This window comes from Cryptococcus neoformans, chromosome 5 (assembly GCF_000149245.1).
Source record: "Cryptococcus neoformans var. grubii H99 chromosome 5, complete sequence".
Lineage (NCBI taxonomy): Eukaryota > Fungi > Basidiomycota > Tremellomycetes > Tremellales > Cryptococcaceae > Cryptococcus > Cryptococcus neoformans.
The window spans coordinates 67496-86042 of NC_026749.1; the positions used below are offsets into that span (position 1 = coordinate 67496).

The following is an 18547-nucleotide window of genomic DNA, read 5'->3' on the forward strand; positions in this document are numbered from 1 at the left end:
TTTACCAATAGGAGAGTCGGGTATTTCCCTACAACGAACGCGCCGTTGCTTTCGCATCCATTCGTCGATACTCCATTCCTCTCGCCCCTCGTTCTATATTAAATTAAATTCTCTTCTCTCCTTTCTCAACATCTATTCGCGACGTCTCTTGCCCAAAAACAGCAGCCTCACGCCATGCCTGTTCTCCAGACAAAGTAATCCCCAATACCAACAGCGTACAATCTGACACCCCAAAAGCCAAGCAATGCCGCCAAACACACATGGGATGCCTCAAATTAGGAGCCTATAGGCCCCATAAAAAAACCCTCCGCCCAAACATAAGCTGCATGAGTGGCACGTTCACCCATTGAATGACAACATACGCTCATCGCCTGTCAATTATATGCAGCTAGAACCGATAGCACTCATCGCGCATCAATTTCTCCTTCCTCTACTCGCGTACCGCTGGCTTGTCTTAAGCTTAATTGGGTATCCATACGGAGTTGTTTAAGCAAAATTGATGGGAAGCAACTAATAATTCTCTGAGAGACATAGTCCAGAGGATCAGTATTACGAGGGGATCTTGGCAAGGTGAGTGGTATCTGGCTTCGTGGCATGGCGAATGGTTGCATCAATCAGGTTCCTAGGAGCCCCTCCTTCAGCACCACGCCCAACGCCAGCTGATGATTTGGTGAACATAGTTAGTCTGAAAAGACACGCTAAATCTTTCAACACTTTAGTACTCACGAGCAACCACACAGCTCCAATCCCCCTGTTCAACATGTTAAACATGAGGCTAAATTGCCTCAGGCAGCCGCGCAGCTGACGATCCGTCTCTTTCGTCCAAGTTGTACTCAAGAGGCTTTGCCTTTCGGCATACTCTTCCTCGGAGGTCAGGGCGGATGGCTTGAGGAGGTCGTAAAGACGAAAGACCGACCAAAGTACTGCCAAAGCTGCCACAAGGGGCCCTGCGCTAAGTGTGATGGAAAGCGTTAGGCCAGATATATTTTCGGTGGTGTGACTGTAGGGTAATTGCTTACATGAACAGAGCCAGTTTGTGTGGCTTGACTAATGCCGCGGCCAGGCTTAGTCCCAGCGACGCCGAGAACATGGCCACGTCGACCAGCACTATCCGGACATGTGTCAATATTTCTACAATCATATAAAGCTGCTATTTGACCACTCACAGCAGAGCATCCAGCCTTTGGTGCTTTTAGCCCATACCTTGGCCGTTGTTTCCTCAGAGCGGTTGCCGCTTTCGGACGAATTCCTCCTGCCTTCTCGGTTGTTTGCGTGGCTAGAGGGGGTCGCGTTTACACCGAGGGGCTGAAGCGGGACAGTTTGGTCGGGATTCGATGGGAGAGCCTTTTGCAAAAAATTATCGCCCCCAGTAACCGGACCGCAGAAGGACTTTTTTGGTGTTTGTTCTTCCACTCTACTGTTATTGGCTTGTTCGTGTTCCATGTTGAATGAAAGTGAAGAAAGGACAATACTGGCTGGAAATGAAAGTCAATCAACAGCCATTCCTTCCACAGCTGGAATAGATGCGGGATAAGACATCGACTTACCGGAAATGGTAGGGCGTAGAATGTGTATTGATAAAGATAAGGGGCGAACAGAATGGAGGACGACGAAAACATGTTGCAAAGTCCAGTGCAGATCATCTTTGCAAGTCATGCATTACCAACCGCCAAACAGACCATTAGCTCAAAGGACAATATCCCACATTGCAGTAGTTCGTTTCTCATTCAACGTTCGACGTTCAACAAACAATCGTTCGCAATCCGTCATCGCCCCCTGTGTTCAGACGGAATTGGATGCATAATTCCCGCGTTTAATGCGATTTATTCTATTGCGGCAGCGCATTTTATACTCCTGCGCGTTTGCTCTTGTCGTACCGGCCGATTCCGACAGCTGACGGATATGCCATTTTACATCACACCTCTTTCCGCTGCTATTACTATATAGAATCGTCATGGGGATGGGGAATCGATACGTCATGGATTGTATATCCGCTTTTCTTCTCGGATACTAACCTCTTCCACATCTATAATTTATCTATATCAATAGAAAAGCGGGTTCTCGTTCGTCTCATCGTTCCTCCTCCCATCTCAACCACAACCCCAATAAGGTAGGCCGAACCTGACTTGTCAAGATGACTACCTCAGCCGACCCTCCAGCATATATCAATGCTGAGGATCTCTTTCCCTGGAATATCTACGCATACGAAAACACTCTCAAGTTCATGCGGGATACAAGCGATATTGCTTCTGTAGCTAATCTACCCGTAATCGATGACTCCCATCCTACTATTATTTTTCGGCATGATGGCGTCGAGGGCTCAAGGCAAAAGTATCTTTTTGTGGGCTGGAAGTTTAATGATAAAATTGTGAGCTGCCTAAGGAATTACGTCCCTCGGCGGATTGGCTATGCCGTGCTAGTACTGATCGAGGAATCAACGTTTAATCAAGATATCGAGGTCCGATTGGTGCTTAACCTTGCTGATCTCGATCGACACCTTGTATTATTGGGAGCATCTGAAAGATCATATTAAGAGAGAAGGAGCCACCCAGTATATGGTTCTCAACGGCATCGAAGATTACAATTCAGCATCTCTTTCGCACGAGAAGGCGAGTTCCAAATCATTTAACATTCATTGGCGGGACTATCGTCATAGCTGACCATTCTGCCCTATCTGTGTTTGAAATTCAAAAGTGGAAAAAGGGTGTCAGGGGTCTCGCCGCGAGTATGCACTTGATGTATGAGTGGGAAAATGAACGGCATATTCCTGCGACTTGGGCTTCGGATGGTGAAGAGATTTGCCACTACGATCCTCGACTTTCTACGAATAATTCATCACTTTCTTTCGCATATCCCACAATCCCTTTGTGGATCTTAGGTCTGTGCTCCTGGGTTCCAACAATGTATCAGAACGGGACGGTTTACGGGAGGGAGGGAGGGGAATATCTACCAAAAGACGCAAATAAGCATCTACCATCGCGGAAATTCCTCAGTACCTTTCCGTTGACAATATTTTGGAACAGCTCTCCAACACACAGCAATAGGCAGGTGAGCTACTGTTCTTCCAAAGTCATGAAGGGAATGAGACCAATTGTGATGATACTGATACCCCTTTCCTGTTACACAGGATGCCCTTATCCTTGTCGACAGAAATATATCAGTAACTCCCAATCACGGTCCCGAGAAGACATCCGAACGTTTTGGTATGTGTTGTAAATGTGGATGGACAGGTGAGGAATTATCTTGAAAGCTTGATGCTCTTATGTTTCTCAGTCAGATTGACAAATAGCTGCAGACTCTAATTCTAACTCGGAGGCAAAAGAAAAATCGACAAAAGCCGATGGAAATGCCAAAGAGAAGAATGTATGTCTTTTAGTTTTTTCGCCCGTATCAATGACTTTCCCTTTGCTAACTGCCGTGCTGATATACGGAAGATCTTTCGAAGGATGTTCGGAAAGTGATTCGAGATTGTTCATGTTAACATTGTACCATAAGCGATTGGGGTGTGGCCAAGTTACATTTATACTCCGGCATGCTGTGCCAACTCTATCATGCAATATGCGACTTCCTATTTCACCCAAAATGTAACTGTTCAGAGGAAGGTGTATTTGTTACTTGTCGCATGCTTTAATAAAAAGTTGGAAGATAATAATGGTATTTGGTCCCCCTGTATCCAAAGGTTCAATTTCATTCATTTTTAGATAAGTATCAACTATCAACAATTCAATACAAAATGTAATGGGATTGCCCTTCCTTCGTTTCGGAAGTAAAGCATAATTCCTCCTCTTTCGTTCGTACCACTGCTAATAATCGAATAATCATCTCAACATTTTTTTCACGTATGATCGGAGCATCGATGTCCTTCAAACTTTCTCCTCCCTTATATGCCTTGGGTGGGCTCAGCTGAAACGAAGCCTGCGGCCTAAATAACCTACAAATGAATGATGAGAGAAGGGAGGGGGAATGATCTCGTCGGTTTTACTACTAGAAACAATACACGTCCCCAATTTGCGTCTATGCATTTGTCAGTCTACATATATATGAACGACCAAGGCAAACCAAGCCAACAGTCCTTATCCCCATTCAATTAATACACATATTGTTCAGTTTGCCAACCACAACCTCCAGTTAGTCTCCCCGCCAATACAAGCGAGTGGACATGAAAAGTGGAGGTCGCTTTGGTTGTCCTCGTCGATTTCTTTTCCATCTTTCCATCATCTTTCGCATTTACTCGCTTTTCCCTCACCACCGCCCATCCATCCATCTCATCAGCCGCATCCATCATATTCTCCACATCCATCTCCGCCTACTGCAATTTTCAGATCATCGCTACGGTCTCTATAACCCAAGAAACCGGCCTTTTTCCACACTTCTATAAACCCCCGGGGCGCGCAAAGGGCCATGTCTTCCGTTCCATCTCCTCACCATCCTCCATCCCGGCCTGGCTTCCAACCTACATCAAATAGCACCTTACATCCACATCCACCCGCCGCTTCATCCTCTACACACATGTATCAGAACCATACCCTCCCAGGACGGAATGGGATCGTCACTTCTCAAATGCGGATAGACATTCATGCCATCAAGCAAGAGTTGCATGACGTCCTTGGGGAAGCAGGGCTACCCTATTGGAAAAGCTTAAATGCCTACCTAGTGGGACAGCTGGGGAGGGGAGAGCTAGAGGAGATGGTGAGAGGATGGTTAAAAGGCGATCATTGTGCGTCACCAATAAGCTACAGCCTCCTTGTCATATTTCGAACTGACTTTTGAATTTTACGATAGTACACCTACATAACAAACTCCTCTCCTCCCTCCTTACCAACGCTTCCATCCCCTCACATGATGGCACCTCGTCCTCCCTCCAACAACGACGCAAACGCCAAAGACCATCCGTCAACGATCCCGATTTCGATGTGGACGACACATTGATCGAGAGTAAACGACGAGTTGAAGGGTGGGTGATGAATCTTGGGAAAAAGGAGCGGGCGAGGGTGAAGAAGGCTTTGGCAGGGGCAGCAGAGAATGGCGCTCTGGGCGTCGCAGCAGCAGCGGAAAAGGATATGTGGGGAGGTATCGGCGAAAAGCGGTGGAGTCCTTACACCTCCAGTATGTCCCTTTTTTCCTATGATAAAAAGCAATTCAGCTAAAGAGCAAATCTATCAGACTCGCTCATCCCACCTCTCGCACTCCCTACACGCCACCTTCCCTCATCCCACCAACTCTCCCTCCGCCTCTCCCAATTCGCCAAACTACACGACCTCTCCATCCCCTCAACCTCTTCCTCCACAGCTGCAGCAGATGATATAGGCGAATTCATGGCGGTCGGGATGGACGCTCATATGGGCGATATCTTGCATGGGATTGTGCACCTCACAGGCCGGGATAGGCCGGGGGAGACGACGATTAGGGTGCCGCTTGGAAAAAAGGCGGCCGGCCCAACTTTCGGAGCAGGAGGAGAGAGTATGCAACAACCCAATAACGACCAAAACCAGTACTCCAGCACATCCACGTCTACTTCTCGTGGCAATATCCCCCCACCCGACCTCGAAACATTCCTCCACCTTCTCACTCTCCACCCCAACCTCCACCCAAACATCTCACCCGCGATCCACAGGCTAATGACAGCACATACCCTCGCCGAACTCGAAGCTGCCAATCCTTATCTCCATTCTAATACATATGTCAATATCAATGGCAACGCGCCTACGGCTGTCCTTATGCCCTCTTCTTCCGAATTGGGAGCTATGGACAGGAACGGTGCTGAGGCTGCATCGTCAACGGAAACCGGCTCAGCCCCAAAAATTCACTCACAACCACCCCAACCTCATCCCAAATCCAAATCCACAGCAGTCCCTGGCCCCGGTTCCATCTCCTCGGTCCCAGGCAGACAACCACCTCGCTCCGAAATCATCGCCTCCCAACTCTTGGCTAATGGTCTCCTTAAACTTGATAAAGCAGGCGGACACGCCGGCAGAGATGGGAAGGACGGGAAGGACGGGAGAGATGGGGAAGACGGTAAAAAGGAGAGGAAACATAATTTACATTGGAAGTATGAAGACCCGGCGTTATTATTAAGGGACGTGCTTGGGTGAGGAGGTGTTTGGTTGGTGTAGTCTAGGGTAGAGGTGGGGCAGGGAGGGAAAGGGAAACGGGGAAATGGAGGGGGGTTGTACGGTTATAATCTCACAGCATTTGTACATAGCATTTTTCTTTCAGCCCACTTTCCTGCATTCTAGCATGAACATCCATTGCACTACCTAGCGGAACTTTCATACAATCTAAACCACAGCAAACACGGGGGAGGAGGGGGGGGCAATTTATGATATGGGGCCCTTGATAAGATAAGCCCTGTGATTTGTTTTTTGCATTTGATCTCAAAAGATACTTGACGATATGGAAGTTTGTCGATCTTGTGATGTCAGGATGAAGTTTGAAAACCATGAACCCCCTCCTGTATACTCATTCAATGAGACATCGAAGATGTAGAATTAGAGTATCCGATATTGACGAGCGCAAATCGCCAGTCTGATGATTCCGATTGAGCCACCCCGCGTGAGGAAGGTCGTTGTGGATTTCGGATGGTTATTTGCGGGCGAGATCGCCGTCGTGATCATTGGCGATGCTATCAGCGCTCGAGACATACTTTAGGGCAACCTCTCGAAGAGCGAGACATTCAGCACATGTGTACTGCGGGAGGCGGCAGCGACTTTTATCTGTATTGGGGCTCGATGGTAGATATCCCTCTACGGTACATTGACGAAAAGGAAAAAACGCCACGCCAGGTGCTAATCCCCACAAGCCATCTTTCCGAAAAAGCGCCAGGCGTTCCGTCCAAGCTTCAGCTATCATCTCGAACGCTTGCTATCCCCGCACCAAGCGGACTCTACCTGTTATACTCCAACACATTCCTGAAGGAAAGTCATGGTTACGGACAATTCTCGAGATCTATCTGAACGCCACCGCTCTCCTTGGCAGCTACTGCATGCGGTTTTCGGCGAGGTCAATTGCGAAGCACATTAATGCAGCATATACTGAGCTTGAAACACTTACTGTACCACCAACTCGTAATTTCCTATCTCCATCTCCAGAGGTCCCTATCTGGAGGGTTGATGTCAGGCGGGAGTTGGAATGACTCAAAAAAGATTGTCTGAATAACGGACCGGAGAGTATAAAAGAACCAAAATTGATGAACAGAAAGCACTGAACGGAAACAACAAAATAAGTCAAAAGTAGTCACGTCATCATGTTTTATACTGTCTTATTTGAGAAATCTCGACCGACGGCGGCTGTTCTCTCGTTCGGTGTAACTGTGTTCTTCCAGTCCATCCATTAGCTCAATCAACATGGTCATTATATTTGCTAATGAATCAATATTAGACGGTTCCGTATCTTGTCCGAGGGAGAATACCGTAATATCCCTTCAACGATAAAGACTGATCAACCACTACCCATAAACATCCAACGATGTCCCTGCTCACATCTTGTTTATTAAAAACTTGGCTTCTCATCATATTCGGTTTGCATAAGAAAAAAAAAACCTATCTTCACATCCTCCTTCCTTTCTCAATCCTCAAGGCGTGTTATAAGAACACTACCCATCCTTTTTTGCACCTATCTCACTCGACAACCACCACCACTACCACCACCAGGTATCAAGACTCAAAAGAGCTTGATTGCTTTTCTTAAGGAGCCAATCTCTTCGGGTCCCTGGGGAACAAACTCGCCCTCCTAATATTGCCCAACTTCAAGAACAACATCACCACCCTCTCCAACCCAATCCCTCCTCCCGCATGGGGCGGCGCACCCAACTTGAACGCATCGAGGTAACCCGCCATCGACGCGGGATCAATCCCCACATCCTTCATCCTCTCCACCAAAAAGGTCGGGTCGTGAATACGCTGCGCTCCAGAAAGGATCTCTTCGCCGCGCATGAAGAAGTCGTAAGAGTTGGAGAGGGTGGGGTCAGACGGGTCGGGCATGGTGTAAAAGGGACGGATGGCGATGGGGAATTTGTCAAGGATGAAGTAATCGGTCTTGTATTTTTCACGAACGAGTCGACCGAGGAGCTTTTCGTTTTCAGTGCTAAATCAAAAAAAGGGGAGGGTGCGAGGGCACATCAGCTTAACAATCCAATAAATGGGATCATGAATCACGCGACGTACCTCATATCATCCAACTCTCCAATCGGCTTCCCCTCCCCATCCGTCGCCCCCGCCTCCCTCAACATCCTCATCCCTTCCTTGAACGGCAACCTCAAGGTCTTCTCCAAAAACAAGAAATCCTCACATGGGAACTGCTTCTTCACCGTCTCAATCTCATGCTTGAATTTAGTCTGCAAGCCACGGAAGATGTGGAGGAGCATATTGTCGAGAACATCGACAGCTTCGTGGTAATGCTCTTCGATGGCCATTTCGAGATCGAGACCCATGAATTCAGTCATGTGGCGGTGGGTGTTGGAGTCTTCAGCTCGGAATACTAATTATTATTATTATTCGCGCCATGGTGGGGAATGTTCCACGTCAGTATCGATTCTACTGGTTGCCTGCTTTATCTCCACTGCTCATTGCTCCAAGCAGTGGAATGGGATTAAAAGAAAAAACCCACCAGGAGCAATCTCATAAACCCTCTCCATATCACCCGCAATAGCCATCTGCTTCGCCAACTGGGGCGACTGCGCCAAAAACGCCTCCCTGTCAAAGTACTTGACCTTGAAGACTGAAGCGCCCGATTCGGTTGCGGCACCTTGGAGTTTGGGCGAGTGGATCTCGATGAATCCTTCAGAGTTGAGGTATTCGCGGAAGAGTTGGCAGATGGCGGATTGGATGCGGAAGATGGCTTGGTTGGTGGGGGTCTGTTTGTGGGTGAAAAGGAGTGGTTAGCTTGTTGTTGGCGCGGTTGAGGGAAAGAGCAACGTTGACTTACTCGCAAATCCATCACGCGGTTATCAAGCCTCGTAGGCAAAGCAACCCTCGCAAACTGAACGTCCTCAGTCTCCATCTATTCACCAATCAAATAAAAATCCCCATCAAATAACGTTAGCAAATGCAGTTCTATTTGGTAGTGGAAGAGACGAAAAAAAGGACTGCGACTTACTCGCTGGAAGTCCGATTCAGGACGGGCAGCGTCATCGATAGAGAATGGAAGTTCATTAACCTCGACGGCGGTGAAGATCTAATTGTCGGTATTGCAAAAAAGTTATCAGCATTGAGCTCAATCCAGTAAGATGATATGGACACACCTTTTGGATTCCAACTTCATAGTTCTGGATGGTACAGCTCTTGACCTCGGCCTCTTTCACTACACCCTCAACAAGGACGATAGCCTCAGACTATTCCTCGTCGTCAGCCACAATCTGTATGAAAGAATGGTCATGACGGAAACGTACAGGGATAAGAGTAGCGTACTTGAGCATCTGCTTGGATACCTGGTGCTCGTCGCTCTCTTTGGAAACGACGAGGACACCTTGGAGGGTGTGGGTTTGTTGTCGGAAAGTGAGAAAGACAATCTTGGCTCCTATTGTATTCAATTTCATGTTTGAATCATTTGTAGCCGTCATTTTGTTAGTTTAATATAGCAAGATGATTTGATTAGACTTGGACTTGCCTTGAGGACGCATGTTGTGCAACCTAGCTCGGAAGATGACCCTCTGCCCGACAAGGTCCTTGTTGAGTTCATGGAACTTGAGTCGTTTCTGGCCTGTAGGCGTGTTAGTCGACGAGATTATGTCATGTCTTTCACACCGAGACAACTTCTGCCCGATAAGGATCAAGACTCACCGTTTCTCTCCTGGCTCTGGTGCAAAGGCAGCTTGCCGTAGTTCTGTTTCGCATGGTCCTCGGACTCCTTGGCCTCTCGCTTCTTCCTCTCCTCCTCTTCCCTCGCTGCGCGTTCTGCAGCCTTCTTGGCCTTTTCAGCCTCCTTTGCGCGCTTCTTGAGCTCCGACTTGGAAGGGCCGGCGGGGGCGGGGTCGCCTTCCTGGGTCGGGGCGTCCGCGGACGACTGGACGGGTGCGACCTCGGGGTTTGCGGCGTTGACTGGGGCGTTGTCGGAGGACATTGTGGTGTGGCAGGGAAGAGTGAAGAGCGACAGCGAATTGCCGAGGTGAAAGAAAGAGTTCGGCTGTTCTTCGAGTGCGGGAAGTATGCCACGTCATGCCCCAGTTTCTCCCCTTTCCGGGCGGAAACGCCCAATCCACCCAGCTAATTGGCCCAATTTGAATTCCCAGCCGGGACGCTTGAATACGAGTCGGGAATTAAAAACCAACTCCGAGTCGAGGAGTCGGAACGGGTGTTTATTAACGCTCAGTCTGCAGATCCACATTCTTCTCTATAAACACATCTCGCTCTTGTCTCTCTAAACATCTCTCACTCTCGTCTCTCCAACGATGGCCGCCACCGCCCCCGAGTCCGCCACCACCTCCGCCAACACCCGCCCCAGACAGCCCATCTGGCTCAGGTGCGAGAAGAAGCCCTTTGAGCACCGCTCGGCTCTTACCCCCACCACTGCGAAGACATTGCTTGACAGCAACTTTGACGTCTATGTCGAGAAGGACCCCCAGCGAATCTTTGGCGACCGTGAATTCGAGGCGTGCGTCGCGTACTCACTTTTGGCATGAGATCTGTGTGCTGATGTTTATTCTCTGTACTCCACAGTGTCGGCTGCAAGATTGTCCCTCACAACACCTGGCCTGGCGCCCCCGTCGATGTGCCCATTATCGGTTTGAAGGAGCTCCCCGAATCTACGTGAGTGACTCTTCCCTCTTCACCTTTCAGGCATCTTATCGATACCATATCCATCTCTTCCGAGCTCCATCCGATCACGCCAAAATCCCACCTTCTCCAAAGTTCTTACCTCTTTTACCCCGCTTCCACCCATCGCATCTCCCCTTTTCTCACCATCCTTACTAACTCCCCATGTCTTGCAACCTCAGCGACCCCCTCCCTCACACGCACATCCAGTTCGCCCACTGCTACAAGCAACAGGCCGGATGGAATGACGTCCTCCGCCGATTCGCCCAGGGCAAGGGTACCCTCTACGACCTCGAATTCCTCGAAGACCCCGTTTCCCACCGACGTGTCGCCGCATTCGGTTTCCACGCCGGTTTCGCTGGCGCCGCCGCTGGTGCCCTCGCCTTTGCCGCTCAGCAAACCCAAAATGGGCAAGGCAAGCTGGGCGAATTGAAGCCGTACCCCAATGAAGGCGAAATGGTCAAGGAAGTGAGTGAGGCGTTGGAGGGCACCAAGGAAGGGAAGAAGGGAGTAAAGGTTTTGATCATTGGAGCCTTGGGACGATGTGGATCCGGTGCGGTTGACCTCTTCCGGAAGGCCGGCGTTGCCGAGTACGTCTTTTTGTCCTCTCTCTCCCCTCTTGATCATCTTGCTCACGTCTTCTCGGCAAAATAGGGAAAATATCGTCAAGTGGGATATGGCCGAGACCGCCAAGGGCGGTCCCTTCCCCGAAATCCTGGACGTCGACATTTTCGTCAACTGCATCTACCTCTCCAAGCCGATTCCCAAGTTTATCACTTCGGAATTCATCGCCGAGGCTGGGGCTGATCGTCGATTGAGCGTCGTCGTTGATGTCTCTTGCGAGTACGTCTCTCTTTCCCCTCTCTCCCCCCTTCCATCCCGACGGTAAGCTGACACCGCAACCGCACCGCGCAGCACGACCAACCCCCACAACCCCATCCCCATCTACTCTATCAACACCACCTTCCCCTCCCCCACCGTCGAAGTCGACACCAAGGGCGTCGGCAAGCGATGTACCGTCATCTCCATCGACCACCTTCCCACCCTCCTTCCTCGTGAAGCTTCGGAACAATTCTCGGCCGACCTTTTGCCTTCGCTCTTGCAGTTGCCAGAGAGGAAGACGGCCGAGGTTTGGGTGAATGCGGAGAAGCTGTTCAAGGACAAGTTGGAGGAGGCAAGAAAGTATGATGAGGAGCAGGGAACCAAGGCTTAGAGAGTTTTATCTTGCGTTTTTTTTTTCTTTCTAGAAAAGAAAAAGAGGTGTAAACTAGAGAGCAAGAAGGGAAAAAAAACAGAGGGATAATAGGTTTTATTGTGCATGACACTTGAATCTCTAGAAATTGCCCACGTACCCAATCCTTTCTTTTCATCACTGAACCCAAGCTAACGTCTTCTGGCCAAGTCTCTGAAAATCTTGTCATTCTTGAGGCAATGATGGCGGGAGACAGTTCATCAGAAGAGTCTCTGCATCACCTTGAGTTGGACGCCAAAATTCGACACGCCCACAGAAAAAAAGAAAATGAGACCTATATTCCAATCTTGATAGATGGTATTATGTCTTGGTCAAAACTCCCACGCGCTGAGCAGTAAATAACCCAAAAATCCTCCTCGTCCAATGTATTCATTAGAAGCGCAGTTGACACGGACATTCTTGAAACTGGATCCAAGACGAAGAGGTTAAAAAAAAGGTTTGTGGAAAAGTTAAGTGTTGTAGAAAGGAACGGTGGAAGGAATCTTTTAATTCTTTTACTTTAAAGAGTCCAGTTGATTCGTTTCGACTAGAAAAAGCGTCTAATCCATGTTGGAGGTAAAGCGCTGAAGTAGATATTGAAGGGATGAGAACCCATATCGCAGATTCCAGTGGATCAATCTTCTCATCTCTAATTGCATCAGTAGCTCGAAACCCAGCACTACGAGGTCAGCTATTTACTTACGCAATTCTAGACTTCGCTCTAGCAGAAGCGACCGGGCTATTTGCACTTATGAACAGTTTCCGTTGCAGACCTGCAGTCAATTTTCAAACCATCCCAAATTTTCAGAAAAGATATGAACAATGAATTGCCCTTTACGCTATGCGCTTCGCTGTTCCAAAATAACCTCATTTGTGAAATGCTGAGAATGAATAATGTCATCACGTCAATAGGGTTCCGACAAAAAAATCCATTCCAATCGTAACCGATATAGAATCTACCACCACCACCATCAATCTCCAAAAAGAACCGATTTTCTTCAGTGCTTAACGGAGACGACTAAGGGGAAAAGAAAAACATGAATTGTCAGCATCAATCTCCTTTCCAGATTTGTATAATCATCCATCTCTCCCCTTCTCGTCATCTCCCGCATAATGTTGTGTAGGACCTTGTCATTCACCAACCACCAACCCTCAACTTCGCCCCCCTAGACACCCACCAACAGACACAACGCGAGACGAGATAAGAGGAAGATAGGATGAGGGAAAAACAGAGAAAAAAAACTCACCGAGCCTCTCGCTCAGACTCCAAAAGCGCCAAAATGTCATTGACTCGCACGGGGCCCTTGACGTTTCGGATGATGGATCGGTTAGAGTCGTCCATGAATTCGACTCGGACCTGGGTGACACCACCTCGGGAACCAGTTCGGCCGAGGACCTGTTGGGTCGAGTGATGGATAGGTTGGGTGGAGTGAGGTGATGTGACGTGATGTTTGATAAATAAAGGGATATGGGAGGAGAGATGGTTTGGTTGAATGGCGGTTTGTTGGTTGGTGGAATATGGATTGGACAAAAGGACAAAGCCGAAGAATGGGAATGGGGCGGATAGTATAATAGATAACAAATGCACGTCAGCGAAATCCCACAATCATATGTAAGTCCAAATGACAAGACAATGATGAGAACGAGCATGAGCATGAGCACAAGAGACACGACGACAACGAAAATCTTCCACCATGCCCATCTTCGAGTACGAGCGTCGCCAACGCCGCAGAATTTCACTACGACCAACAAGGCTAAACTCGCAGAAATTGTGCGCTCGGCTCCCCATATCCACCTTCTCCACTTCCACTACATTCGAAAATGTCCATGACGACCTGGCACCCCTTGCTGCCCACGCTTCGCTACCCACTGACGCGCGCAGTCTCGTCTTTTCCGTTCCCAATCAACATTCATCTCCCAGGCTCAAAACTTCATCCCCCTTTGGCTAATTCTCGCTCTTGTGCTCAGGCTGATGCTCACTCGCCCTCCCCCAGCTCATGACTTAAGGATTGGAAAAAGGAAAAGGAAGATTAAACCCACCTTGAGGACACGGGCAAGCTTGACGGGCTGCTTGTTGGCGGCGGCTTCCTACTCGTCCCAAACCACCATCAGTATCTTATCCTCCTTCCTCTTCTTCCCCTGCATATTGGGAAAAGGGAACGTACCATTTTGGGTGATTAAGATTGATGGATGAAGAAAGAGGAAAGGGTAGGAAGATTGATTTTGCAGCGAATTGCAGCGAACGAAGAGGACGAACGGCGGGAGGGGCGAGGGCGCAACGGCGGCGGCGGCTGGGGGGCGAGGGAAGTGGGAGTCGGCGGGATCAAAATTTGTATAGACGCGAGTCAGATTTATAGGGGGATGGGATTTTTGTCGGTGTTAGCGTTATCGCCGATGGTTTCGTGAGCGTCTTTTCTGATCGTGGAGGTGGGGATGTCCGCCATAGCGGGTGTGGCCGAAAAACATTCGCTGCACTTTGAGCGCGCGTCACGATATAATCCAAGGCCGCGGCGGCCGAGTCGAAGGGACCTCGGGACCTCCACATTCCGTCCATGCGAACTATCCCTATCGCAAACCACCTCACGCACTACTGTCACAACGATGGCCCAATCAACTGAGTCACCCCTCCCCCCGCCCTGGACATTGCCCCCCTCCATCGCCCCGAGACTCGTATATCCCGATATATCTCCTGCTGTGTTGAGCAAGAACGGAGCGAGTGGCCCAGTTGGAGATGACGTAAGTGAATAACGAGATGGGCAAGGGGCTCATGACAAGCATCTTCAGCAGCAGCAGCAACAGAAAGAAATAGTAGGGAAGGATAGTGATCCCGGACGAATGGGGGTGTGGGTTTGCTTGTTGCATGGTACGTCGATCCCTCTTCGCCCCATGTTTTTACTTGACCTCTCCCTGCGGCAATGCTATCCCACTTCCAACTTTCCATGCTCGCCTTCAAACTCGAGACTCGTCAAGCTTATTCATGTAAAACTCGTATTCGTATAGATAAACCACTCCTCTATCCCTCCCTGATCGCCCTCCACAAACACAGACATGCCTCGCACGGAATCCCAATCCCAGCCGGCGGTCCCGCTGCCTTGCCCGAACCGCAAACACCTGCCCAAGCCCGAGCCCAAGAAGGAGCTACAGATGCAACGGGAAACCCAACTGCCTCGACTGCGCCAGGAGATATCTTACCAAAGGAGGTAGTCGAGGTGTTACAACAGCTACAAGCAGATACTAAGGGTTCAGACGTGGATGTCAAAGGCCTGTCGTCGACCAGTGGGTGTCCGCGGCAGAATGGAAACGCGGACGTAAGGACGGACATAAGTGAGGAATGGTTCACGTGGAAGTTTACGGAGGAGGAAGAAGCTAGGCGGAGGGCTTATCTGCCGCTTGCTTAGAGAGAGATGATGGATCTAGGAACGATGGCTAGGGAATAGACCGGACAGATCGCCCATCTTTACATTTGGTTTGACGTCACCCATCCCCACACCTCATCCCGTTCCTTTCTTCCTCCCCAGATTTCCCCTCAGCGATCCCTCCACCCAACCCACGAGGTATGGCTATTTCTGAGAGGGCCGTGCTCAATGCCCGATGGCTGGGGCTTTAAGGAAGGAGAAATAGATGAATCGACGCTACATTTCGCACCGTAGCGCTTCCACGACCACTTTCCCCGTCGTTTCTCATAAAGCCTCTCCAATCCTCACTCCCCGTTCTGCAGTATTTCATGTCTACGCACATAACTGGCTTTGCCAGCTGCCATACAATCCATGTATAACAGTAGGATTTGCCTGAACAGACGGCGAAGATACGGAGCGTATTGGTCGTCTCTTTCTCAGGTTGCCCATCTTTCGAAATTTATCAATAGAAACACGGCTATTAAAAGTGAGTAAATCAATCACATGCTGGAAGGTAGCTCTTCTCGGCGCTGACAATTGCCCCTCTGTGAAGATAATATCGATGAAGGGCAATGAGACGCCTTTGCCTTCGCGCGCGGGGTGGATGGCGCACATGAGGGAGGCCAAGGGCCACGAAGGGTTGCGGGCTCCATGGGGGATAGCGCTTTGGTTGATCGAGAGGTTCGATAGAATTAATTAATATGTTTGAGGGTTTCTATGAAAGACTTCGAGTCGCATATGACAACCCACGCGATACTTTGGGGAGGGGCGGAGCGATTGTGGAAGCGTCTCTACTGTTTTAAAAGATCAGGAAAGCGAAGCCAGATGAACAGCCCATCGTAAGTTTGACATCTGTTTGCATATTCGACCTCAGGACGTTAACGACCAGCAGCAAAGCGGCTGGAATTCCTAATGCTCGGCACCCCGACCGTCACGGCTTCCGAAAGGAAGTCACGCGAAAGCTGACGGTCTGGAGAAATGAAAACGAAGAAGACAGCGTTCTCCACTAGGATATTCCAGCTGCCTCTGTCAACTAACACATCCTCGTGCGGTGGTGTTGGAGTTAGCGAGAACGTGTAAGTAAGGTGTCTAGGTGGAGGTGTGGTGGCAGCCGGAAGGAGAGATCACCTTTCATCCTCTCCAAATGCTATCCTCTTCCGGCATTTGTCTGGCTGTCTACTAAAAAGACCCTCAGATCATTTTAGTACCCAATCTGTTGAAGGCTATCGCCAGAAGAGAAGGAAGGACTTGGTTGGTTGACTGGACAAATTTATACCTTTTTGCGCGACTAAGTTTTTTTCTCCTCTTTCTTTATGCATCATAAGTAACCTAGAATACAACACTAAATAGATCCCCAGGCCATTTAAGAATCATAACCTGCTGAAGGCTATCGTCAGAAGAGGTAGCCTACTGACAGGTGGCAGCCAGAAAGAGAGGTCAGGGACACAAAGGGATGTGGTTGTTCTGCTTTTCTTTGCTGTATGTATAGCCCATTTGAAAGTATTAATGAGCTTTGAAACCTTGTCATCCTCAGAAAATCCTTGCGGTCACCACTTTCCAGTTTCCACTAAAGTAATAAAGGTTTCATGAGTTGGGTTGACATGATAGTTGTGCTTGCACGTCAAGGAAAATAAAAGATAGCAGCAGCTGATCATGCTACCACCAGTATCGTAAAAGAAACCAACCCCAGTAGCAAAAGGTCAAGGCTTTTTGTTTTAAATGGAGCGCGCCAGCCTAGCGTTTTATTGAATTGGACCCCAGACATGACAGATATTAAAAGCTGAATAGTATACGAAACAACAGCCTCTTACACCCAGCCCTAGTAGAACGATAACGAGGTTGAGGAAGCTCCAAAGTTCTTATATTCAGTAGTACCTCATGTGAATGAGGGTCTGGATAGGTAGCTACATTGCTCATCGATTTGTTCTTGTCGAGAGGCCCAAGATAAGCAGCACTTATATGGGGAACATGCGTTTAACTGAAGTAGCGTAAAAGCAATCTACTAAAATCAATCCATCGTCATATGTTGCACCGACTAATCTCGTCTTCAATCTCCAACCCCCTCTTAAACCAAGCCGAAAAGCACTCCTCAAGCCCCCTTAGCCTCATATTTTGCCCCTTCTAACAACCTCAACCTCTCCTCCGCCGTTCTCTCCCCTCTCCTCTGCATCTCCACACCTCCTACCACCAAACTCGGCAGCGCCCATCTTGCCACCTCCCCAACCTCCAGCGCTGGTGCTTCCAGAGTCGCACCAGCTTGTTGGTTACGCAGCAAAATAGCAAAAACCGAGACTGTGAGATGGATGGAGAGAAGGAGTAGATGGTTGGAAGGGGAGGAGACATATGGGCGGAGAGGTCCCGGGAGGAAATGTGGGGTAAGAGAGAAAGGGAGGAGGATGAGTTGGATAAGGGCGAGCAGGGGGATGACAGGCGAGGAGGAACGGAAGTGAGATGTTATTTGGATGCCAGAGCTGTGTAATAATTGTCTGTCAGTAGCGGTAATATATTATCGTGGAAGGGCATGCACGGACATAAAGAGGCATGTCAAGATGCCTACATCAAGGGCGTTTTGAGATTGAGCGTTATCCCGTTGATTCTTCTCTCGGAGCTCCCGGATTTCTTTTTCCTGCTCTACAGACCCTCAATTATTAGTTCACATCCTCGACATCTTTGCATAAATTGGCGCATGACGGACCCTGCTCATCTAAAATATCAGCTGTTGCGTACCCGGTCAGCCGTGTGTAGACCATGGAAGACGCGCAAAAGCAAGAGACGAACCGGTGGTAAGAAGGGACGTATCTTCGTCCTCCTTGGGCTGTCGTTGGGCAACCGTTCGTTGTCGTGGCTTGGTCATTGTTAATGGGCTATAAGATGGTATTTGCCAAAGTAGATTTGTTAAAAGCCTACGTATTATTCGTTTCAAAAGGCATGATAACGAACGAGCGTATGGACCATGTGCTCAAGTGTGGAGGCAAGGGGAGGTTGACATCATCACTTTTAATTGTGGAAATTGGGAACTGCTGAGAATCAATTTGGTCCAGGGCGGGTGCAAGTAGAATTCAATGTCCATTATTTGTTATTATCGGGGTGGAAATCATGAAATGGGAAATAAATAAATGAGGATGATTAGGACGCGATTTTTGTTGTTGCGGAATGGGCGATGAAGGGTACAG

The 18547-nt window shown here is 48.9% G+C and overlaps 9 protein-coding genes and 1 non-coding gene; 5 read left to right on the plus strand and 5 right to left on the minus strand.

Moving 5' to 3' along the window:
* The first annotated feature begins 50 nt into the window (after nucleotides 1-50).
* CNAG_06853 (hypothetical protein) lies at nucleotides 51-3727 on the plus strand. 3 transcript variants are annotated; one of them, XM_012194208.1, is made up of 7 exons: nucleotides 51-570; nucleotides 681-2368; nucleotides 2451-2609; nucleotides 2695-3048; nucleotides 3128-3230; nucleotides 3296-3363; nucleotides 3435-3727. In XM_012194208.1, exons 2-7 carry the CDS (start codon nucleotides 2135-2137, stop codon nucleotides 3459-3461), a joined length of 945 nt encoding a protein of 314 aa, XP_012049598.1. In that variant the 5' UTR covers nucleotides 51-570; nucleotides 681-2134; the 3' UTR covers nucleotides 3462-3727. The 3 variants fall into 3 exon arrangements, with proteins under 3 accessions (XP_012049598.1, XP_012049599.1, XP_012048902.1); XM_012194209.1 differs by having other exon boundaries at nucleotides 720-2368; XM_012193512.1 differs by having other exon boundaries at nucleotides 51-2368.
* On the minus strand, nucleotides 503-1789 carry CNAG_06854 (hypothetical protein). The gene is made up of 5 exons (XM_012193513.1): nucleotides 1548-1789; nucleotides 1167-1475; nucleotides 1020-1107; nucleotides 727-952; nucleotides 503-659 (listed from the first exon to the last, which is right to left on the minus strand). Exons 1-5 carry the CDS (start codon nucleotides 1654-1656, stop codon nucleotides 615-617), a joined length of 777 nt encoding a protein of 258 aa, XP_012048903.1. The 5' UTR covers nucleotides 1657-1789; the 3' UTR covers nucleotides 503-614.
* A 471-nt stretch (nucleotides 3728-4198) lies between the features above and the next one.
* CNAG_06852 (transcriptional coactivator HFI1/ADA1) lies at nucleotides 4199-6258 on the plus strand. XM_012194207.1 has 3 exons: nucleotides 4199-4717; nucleotides 4783-5106; nucleotides 5164-6258. Exons 1-3 carry the CDS (start codon nucleotides 4402-4404, stop codon nucleotides 6090-6092), a joined length of 1569 nt encoding a protein of 522 aa, XP_012049597.1. The 5' UTR covers nucleotides 4199-4401; the 3' UTR covers nucleotides 6093-6258.
* A 470-nt stretch (nucleotides 6259-6728) lies between these two features.
* On the minus strand, nucleotides 6729-7157 carry CNAG_12414. XR_001045704.1 has 2 exons: nucleotides 7051-7157; nucleotides 6729-6978 (listed from the first exon to the last, which is right to left on the minus strand). It is a non-coding gene; the product is annotated as a hypothetical RNA (non-coding RNA).
* Nucleotides 7158-7234: 77 nt separating this feature from the next.
* CNAG_07400 (aspartate-tRNA(Asn) ligase) lies at nucleotides 7235-10091 on the minus strand. XM_012194235.1 has 9 exons: nucleotides 9777-10091; nucleotides 9604-9696; nucleotides 9386-9513; nucleotides 9239-9328; nucleotides 9094-9171; nucleotides 8923-8997; nucleotides 8605-8851; nucleotides 8163-8475; nucleotides 7235-8082 (listed from the first exon to the last, which is right to left on the minus strand). Exons 1-9 carry the CDS (start codon nucleotides 10054-10056, stop codon nucleotides 7683-7685), a joined length of 1704 nt encoding a protein of 567 aa, XP_012049625.1. The 5' UTR covers nucleotides 10057-10091; the 3' UTR covers nucleotides 7235-7682.
* Nucleotides 10092-10294: 203 nt separating this feature from the next.
* CNAG_06849 (saccharopine dehydrogenase (NAD, L-lysine forming)) lies at nucleotides 10295-12468 on the plus strand. XM_012194206.1 has 6 exons: nucleotides 10295-10587; nucleotides 10653-10742; nucleotides 10931-11338; nucleotides 11403-11591; nucleotides 11664-12096; nucleotides 12151-12468. Exons 1-5 carry the CDS (start codon nucleotides 10385-10387, stop codon nucleotides 11959-11961), a joined length of 1188 nt encoding a protein of 395 aa, XP_012049596.1. The 5' UTR covers nucleotides 10295-10384; the 3' UTR covers nucleotides 11962-12096; nucleotides 12151-12468.
* A 115-nt stretch (nucleotides 12469-12583) lies between these two features.
* Nucleotides 12584-12805, plus strand: CNAG_06848 (ATP synthase subunit 9, mitochondrial; the record flags this gene model as incomplete). The annotated part of the gene is made up of 1 exon (XM_012194205.1): nucleotides 12584-12805. One exon carries the CDS (start codon nucleotides 12584-12586, stop codon nucleotides 12803-12805), a length of 222 nt encoding a protein of 73 aa, XP_012049595.1.
* A 1-nt stretch (nucleotide 12806) lies between these two features.
* On the minus strand, nucleotides 12807-14291 carry CNAG_06847 (small subunit ribosomal protein S28). XM_012194204.1 has 4 exons: nucleotides 14145-14291; nucleotides 14020-14067; nucleotides 13227-13375; nucleotides 12807-12997 (listed from the first exon to the last, which is right to left on the minus strand). The coding sequence occupies exons 1-4, from the start codon at nucleotides 14145-14147 to the stop codon at nucleotides 12985-12987; spliced, it is 213 nt and encodes a 70-aa protein (XP_012049594.1). The 5' UTR covers nucleotides 14148-14291; the 3' UTR covers nucleotides 12807-12984.
* A 228-nt stretch (nucleotides 14292-14519) lies between these two features.
* CNAG_07401 (hypothetical protein) lies at nucleotides 14520-16867 on the plus strand. XM_012193514.1 has 4 exons: nucleotides 14520-14715; nucleotides 14764-15861; nucleotides 15928-16213; nucleotides 16267-16867. Exon 2 carries the CDS (start codon nucleotides 14895-14897, stop codon nucleotides 15375-15377), a length of 483 nt encoding a protein of 160 aa, XP_012048904.1. The 5' UTR covers nucleotides 14520-14715; nucleotides 14764-14894; the 3' UTR covers nucleotides 15378-15861; nucleotides 15928-16213; nucleotides 16267-16867.
* A 345-nt stretch (nucleotides 16868-17212) lies between these two features.
* On the minus strand, nucleotides 17213-18375 carry CNAG_06846 (hypothetical protein). XM_012194203.1 has 4 exons: nucleotides 18153-18375; nucleotides 18070-18090; nucleotides 17906-18005; nucleotides 17213-17845 (listed from the first exon to the last, which is right to left on the minus strand). Exons 1-4 carry the CDS (start codon nucleotides 18226-18228, stop codon nucleotides 17464-17466), a joined length of 579 nt encoding a protein of 192 aa, XP_012049593.1. The 5' UTR covers nucleotides 18229-18375; the 3' UTR covers nucleotides 17213-17463.
* Between the last annotated feature and the right edge of the window lie 172 nt (nucleotides 18376-18547).

What these genes read in the sequence shown, in the direction of transcription:
- CNAG_06854 (XM_012193513.1), bottom strand. Translation starts at nt 1,656, where the DNA reads ATGACTTGCAAAGATGATCTGCACTGGACTTTGCAACATGTTTTCGTC. An exon ending in CAAAGGCTGGATGCTCTGCT is followed by an intron (nt 1,108 to 1,166) that starts GTGAGTGGTCAA and finishes ATGTCCGGATAG; the next exon opens with TGCTGGTCGACGTGGCCATG. An exon ending in CACAAACTGGCTCTGTTCAT is followed by an intron (nt 953 to 1,019) that starts GTAAGCAATTAC and finishes CATCACACTTAG; the next exon opens with CGCAGGGCCCCTTGTGGCAG.
- CNAG_06853 (XM_012193512.1), top strand. Translation starts at nt 2,135, where the DNA reads ATGACTACCTCAGCCGACCCTCCAGCATATATCAATGCTGAGGATCTC. An exon ending in GGAAGTTTAATGATAAAATT is followed by an intron (nt 2,369 to 2,450) that starts GTGAGCTGCCTA and finishes CGTTTAATCAAG; the next exon opens with ATATCGAGGTCCGATTGGTG. An exon ending in CAACACACAGCAATAGGCAG is followed by an intron (nt 3,049 to 3,127) that starts GTGAGCTACTGT and finishes CCTGTTACACAG; the next exon opens with GATGCCCTTATCCTTGTCGA.
- CNAG_06852 (XM_012194207.1), top strand. Translation starts at nt 4,402, where the DNA reads ATGTCTTCCGTTCCATCTCCTCACCATCCTCCATCCCGGCCTGGCTTC. An exon ending in ATGGTTAAAAGGCGATCATT is followed by an intron (nt 4,718 to 4,782) that starts GTGCGTCACCAA and finishes ATTTTACGATAG; the next exon opens with TACACCTACATAACAAACTC. An exon ending in GTGGAGTCCTTACACCTCCA is followed by an intron (nt 5,107 to 5,163) that starts GTATGTCCCTTT and finishes CAAATCTATCAG; the next exon opens with ACTCGCTCATCCCACCTCTC.
- CNAG_07400 (XM_012194235.1), bottom strand. Translation starts at nt 10,056, where the DNA reads ATGTCCTCCGACAACGCCCCAGTCAACGCCGCAAACCCCGAGGTCGCA. An exon ending in CCAGAGCCAGGAGAGAAACG is followed by an intron (nt 9,697 to 9,776) that starts GTGAGTCTTGAT and finishes ACACGCCTACAG; the next exon opens with GCCAGAAACGACTCAAGTTC. An exon ending in AGTACGCTACTCTTATCCCT is followed by an intron (nt 9,329 to 9,385) that starts GTACGTTTCCGT and finishes GACGAGGAATAG; the next exon opens with TCTGAGGCTATCGTCCTTGT.
- CNAG_06849 (XM_012194206.1), top strand. Translation starts at nt 10,385, where the DNA reads ATGGCCGCCACCGCCCCCGAGTCCGCCACCACCTCCGCCAACACCCGC. An exon ending in GGCGACCGTGAATTCGAGGC is followed by an intron (nt 10,588 to 10,652) that starts GTGCGTCGCGTA and finishes TGTACTCCACAG; the next exon opens with TGTCGGCTGCAAGATTGTCC. An exon ending in GTCGTTGATGTCTCTTGCGA is followed by an intron (nt 11,592 to 11,663) that starts GTACGTCTCTCT and finishes CGCACCGCGCAG; the next exon opens with CACGACCAACCCCCACAACC.
- CNAG_06847 (XM_012194204.1), bottom strand. An exon ending in AGCTTGCCCGTGTCCTCAAG is followed by an intron (nt 13,376 to 14,019) that starts GTGGGTTTAATC and finishes TCGACCCAACAG; the next exon opens with GTCCTCGGCCGAACTGGTTC.
- CNAG_07401 (XM_012193514.1), top strand. Translation starts at nt 14,895, where the DNA reads ATGCTATCCCACTTCCAACTTTCCATGCTCGCCTTCAAACTCGAGACT.
- CNAG_06846 (XM_012194203.1), bottom strand. Translation starts at nt 18,228, where the DNA reads ATGACCAAGCCACGACAACGAACGGTTGCCCAACGACAGCCCAAGGAG. An exon ending in TACGTCCCTTCTTACCACCG is followed by an intron (nt 18,091 to 18,152) that starts GTTCGTCTCTTG and finishes GGTACGCAACAG; the next exon opens with CTGATATTTTAGATGAGCAG. An exon ending in ATCTTGACATGCCTCTTTAT is followed by an intron (nt 17,846 to 17,905) that starts GTCCGTGCATGC and finishes ATTATTACACAG; the next exon opens with CTCTGGCATCCAAATAACAT.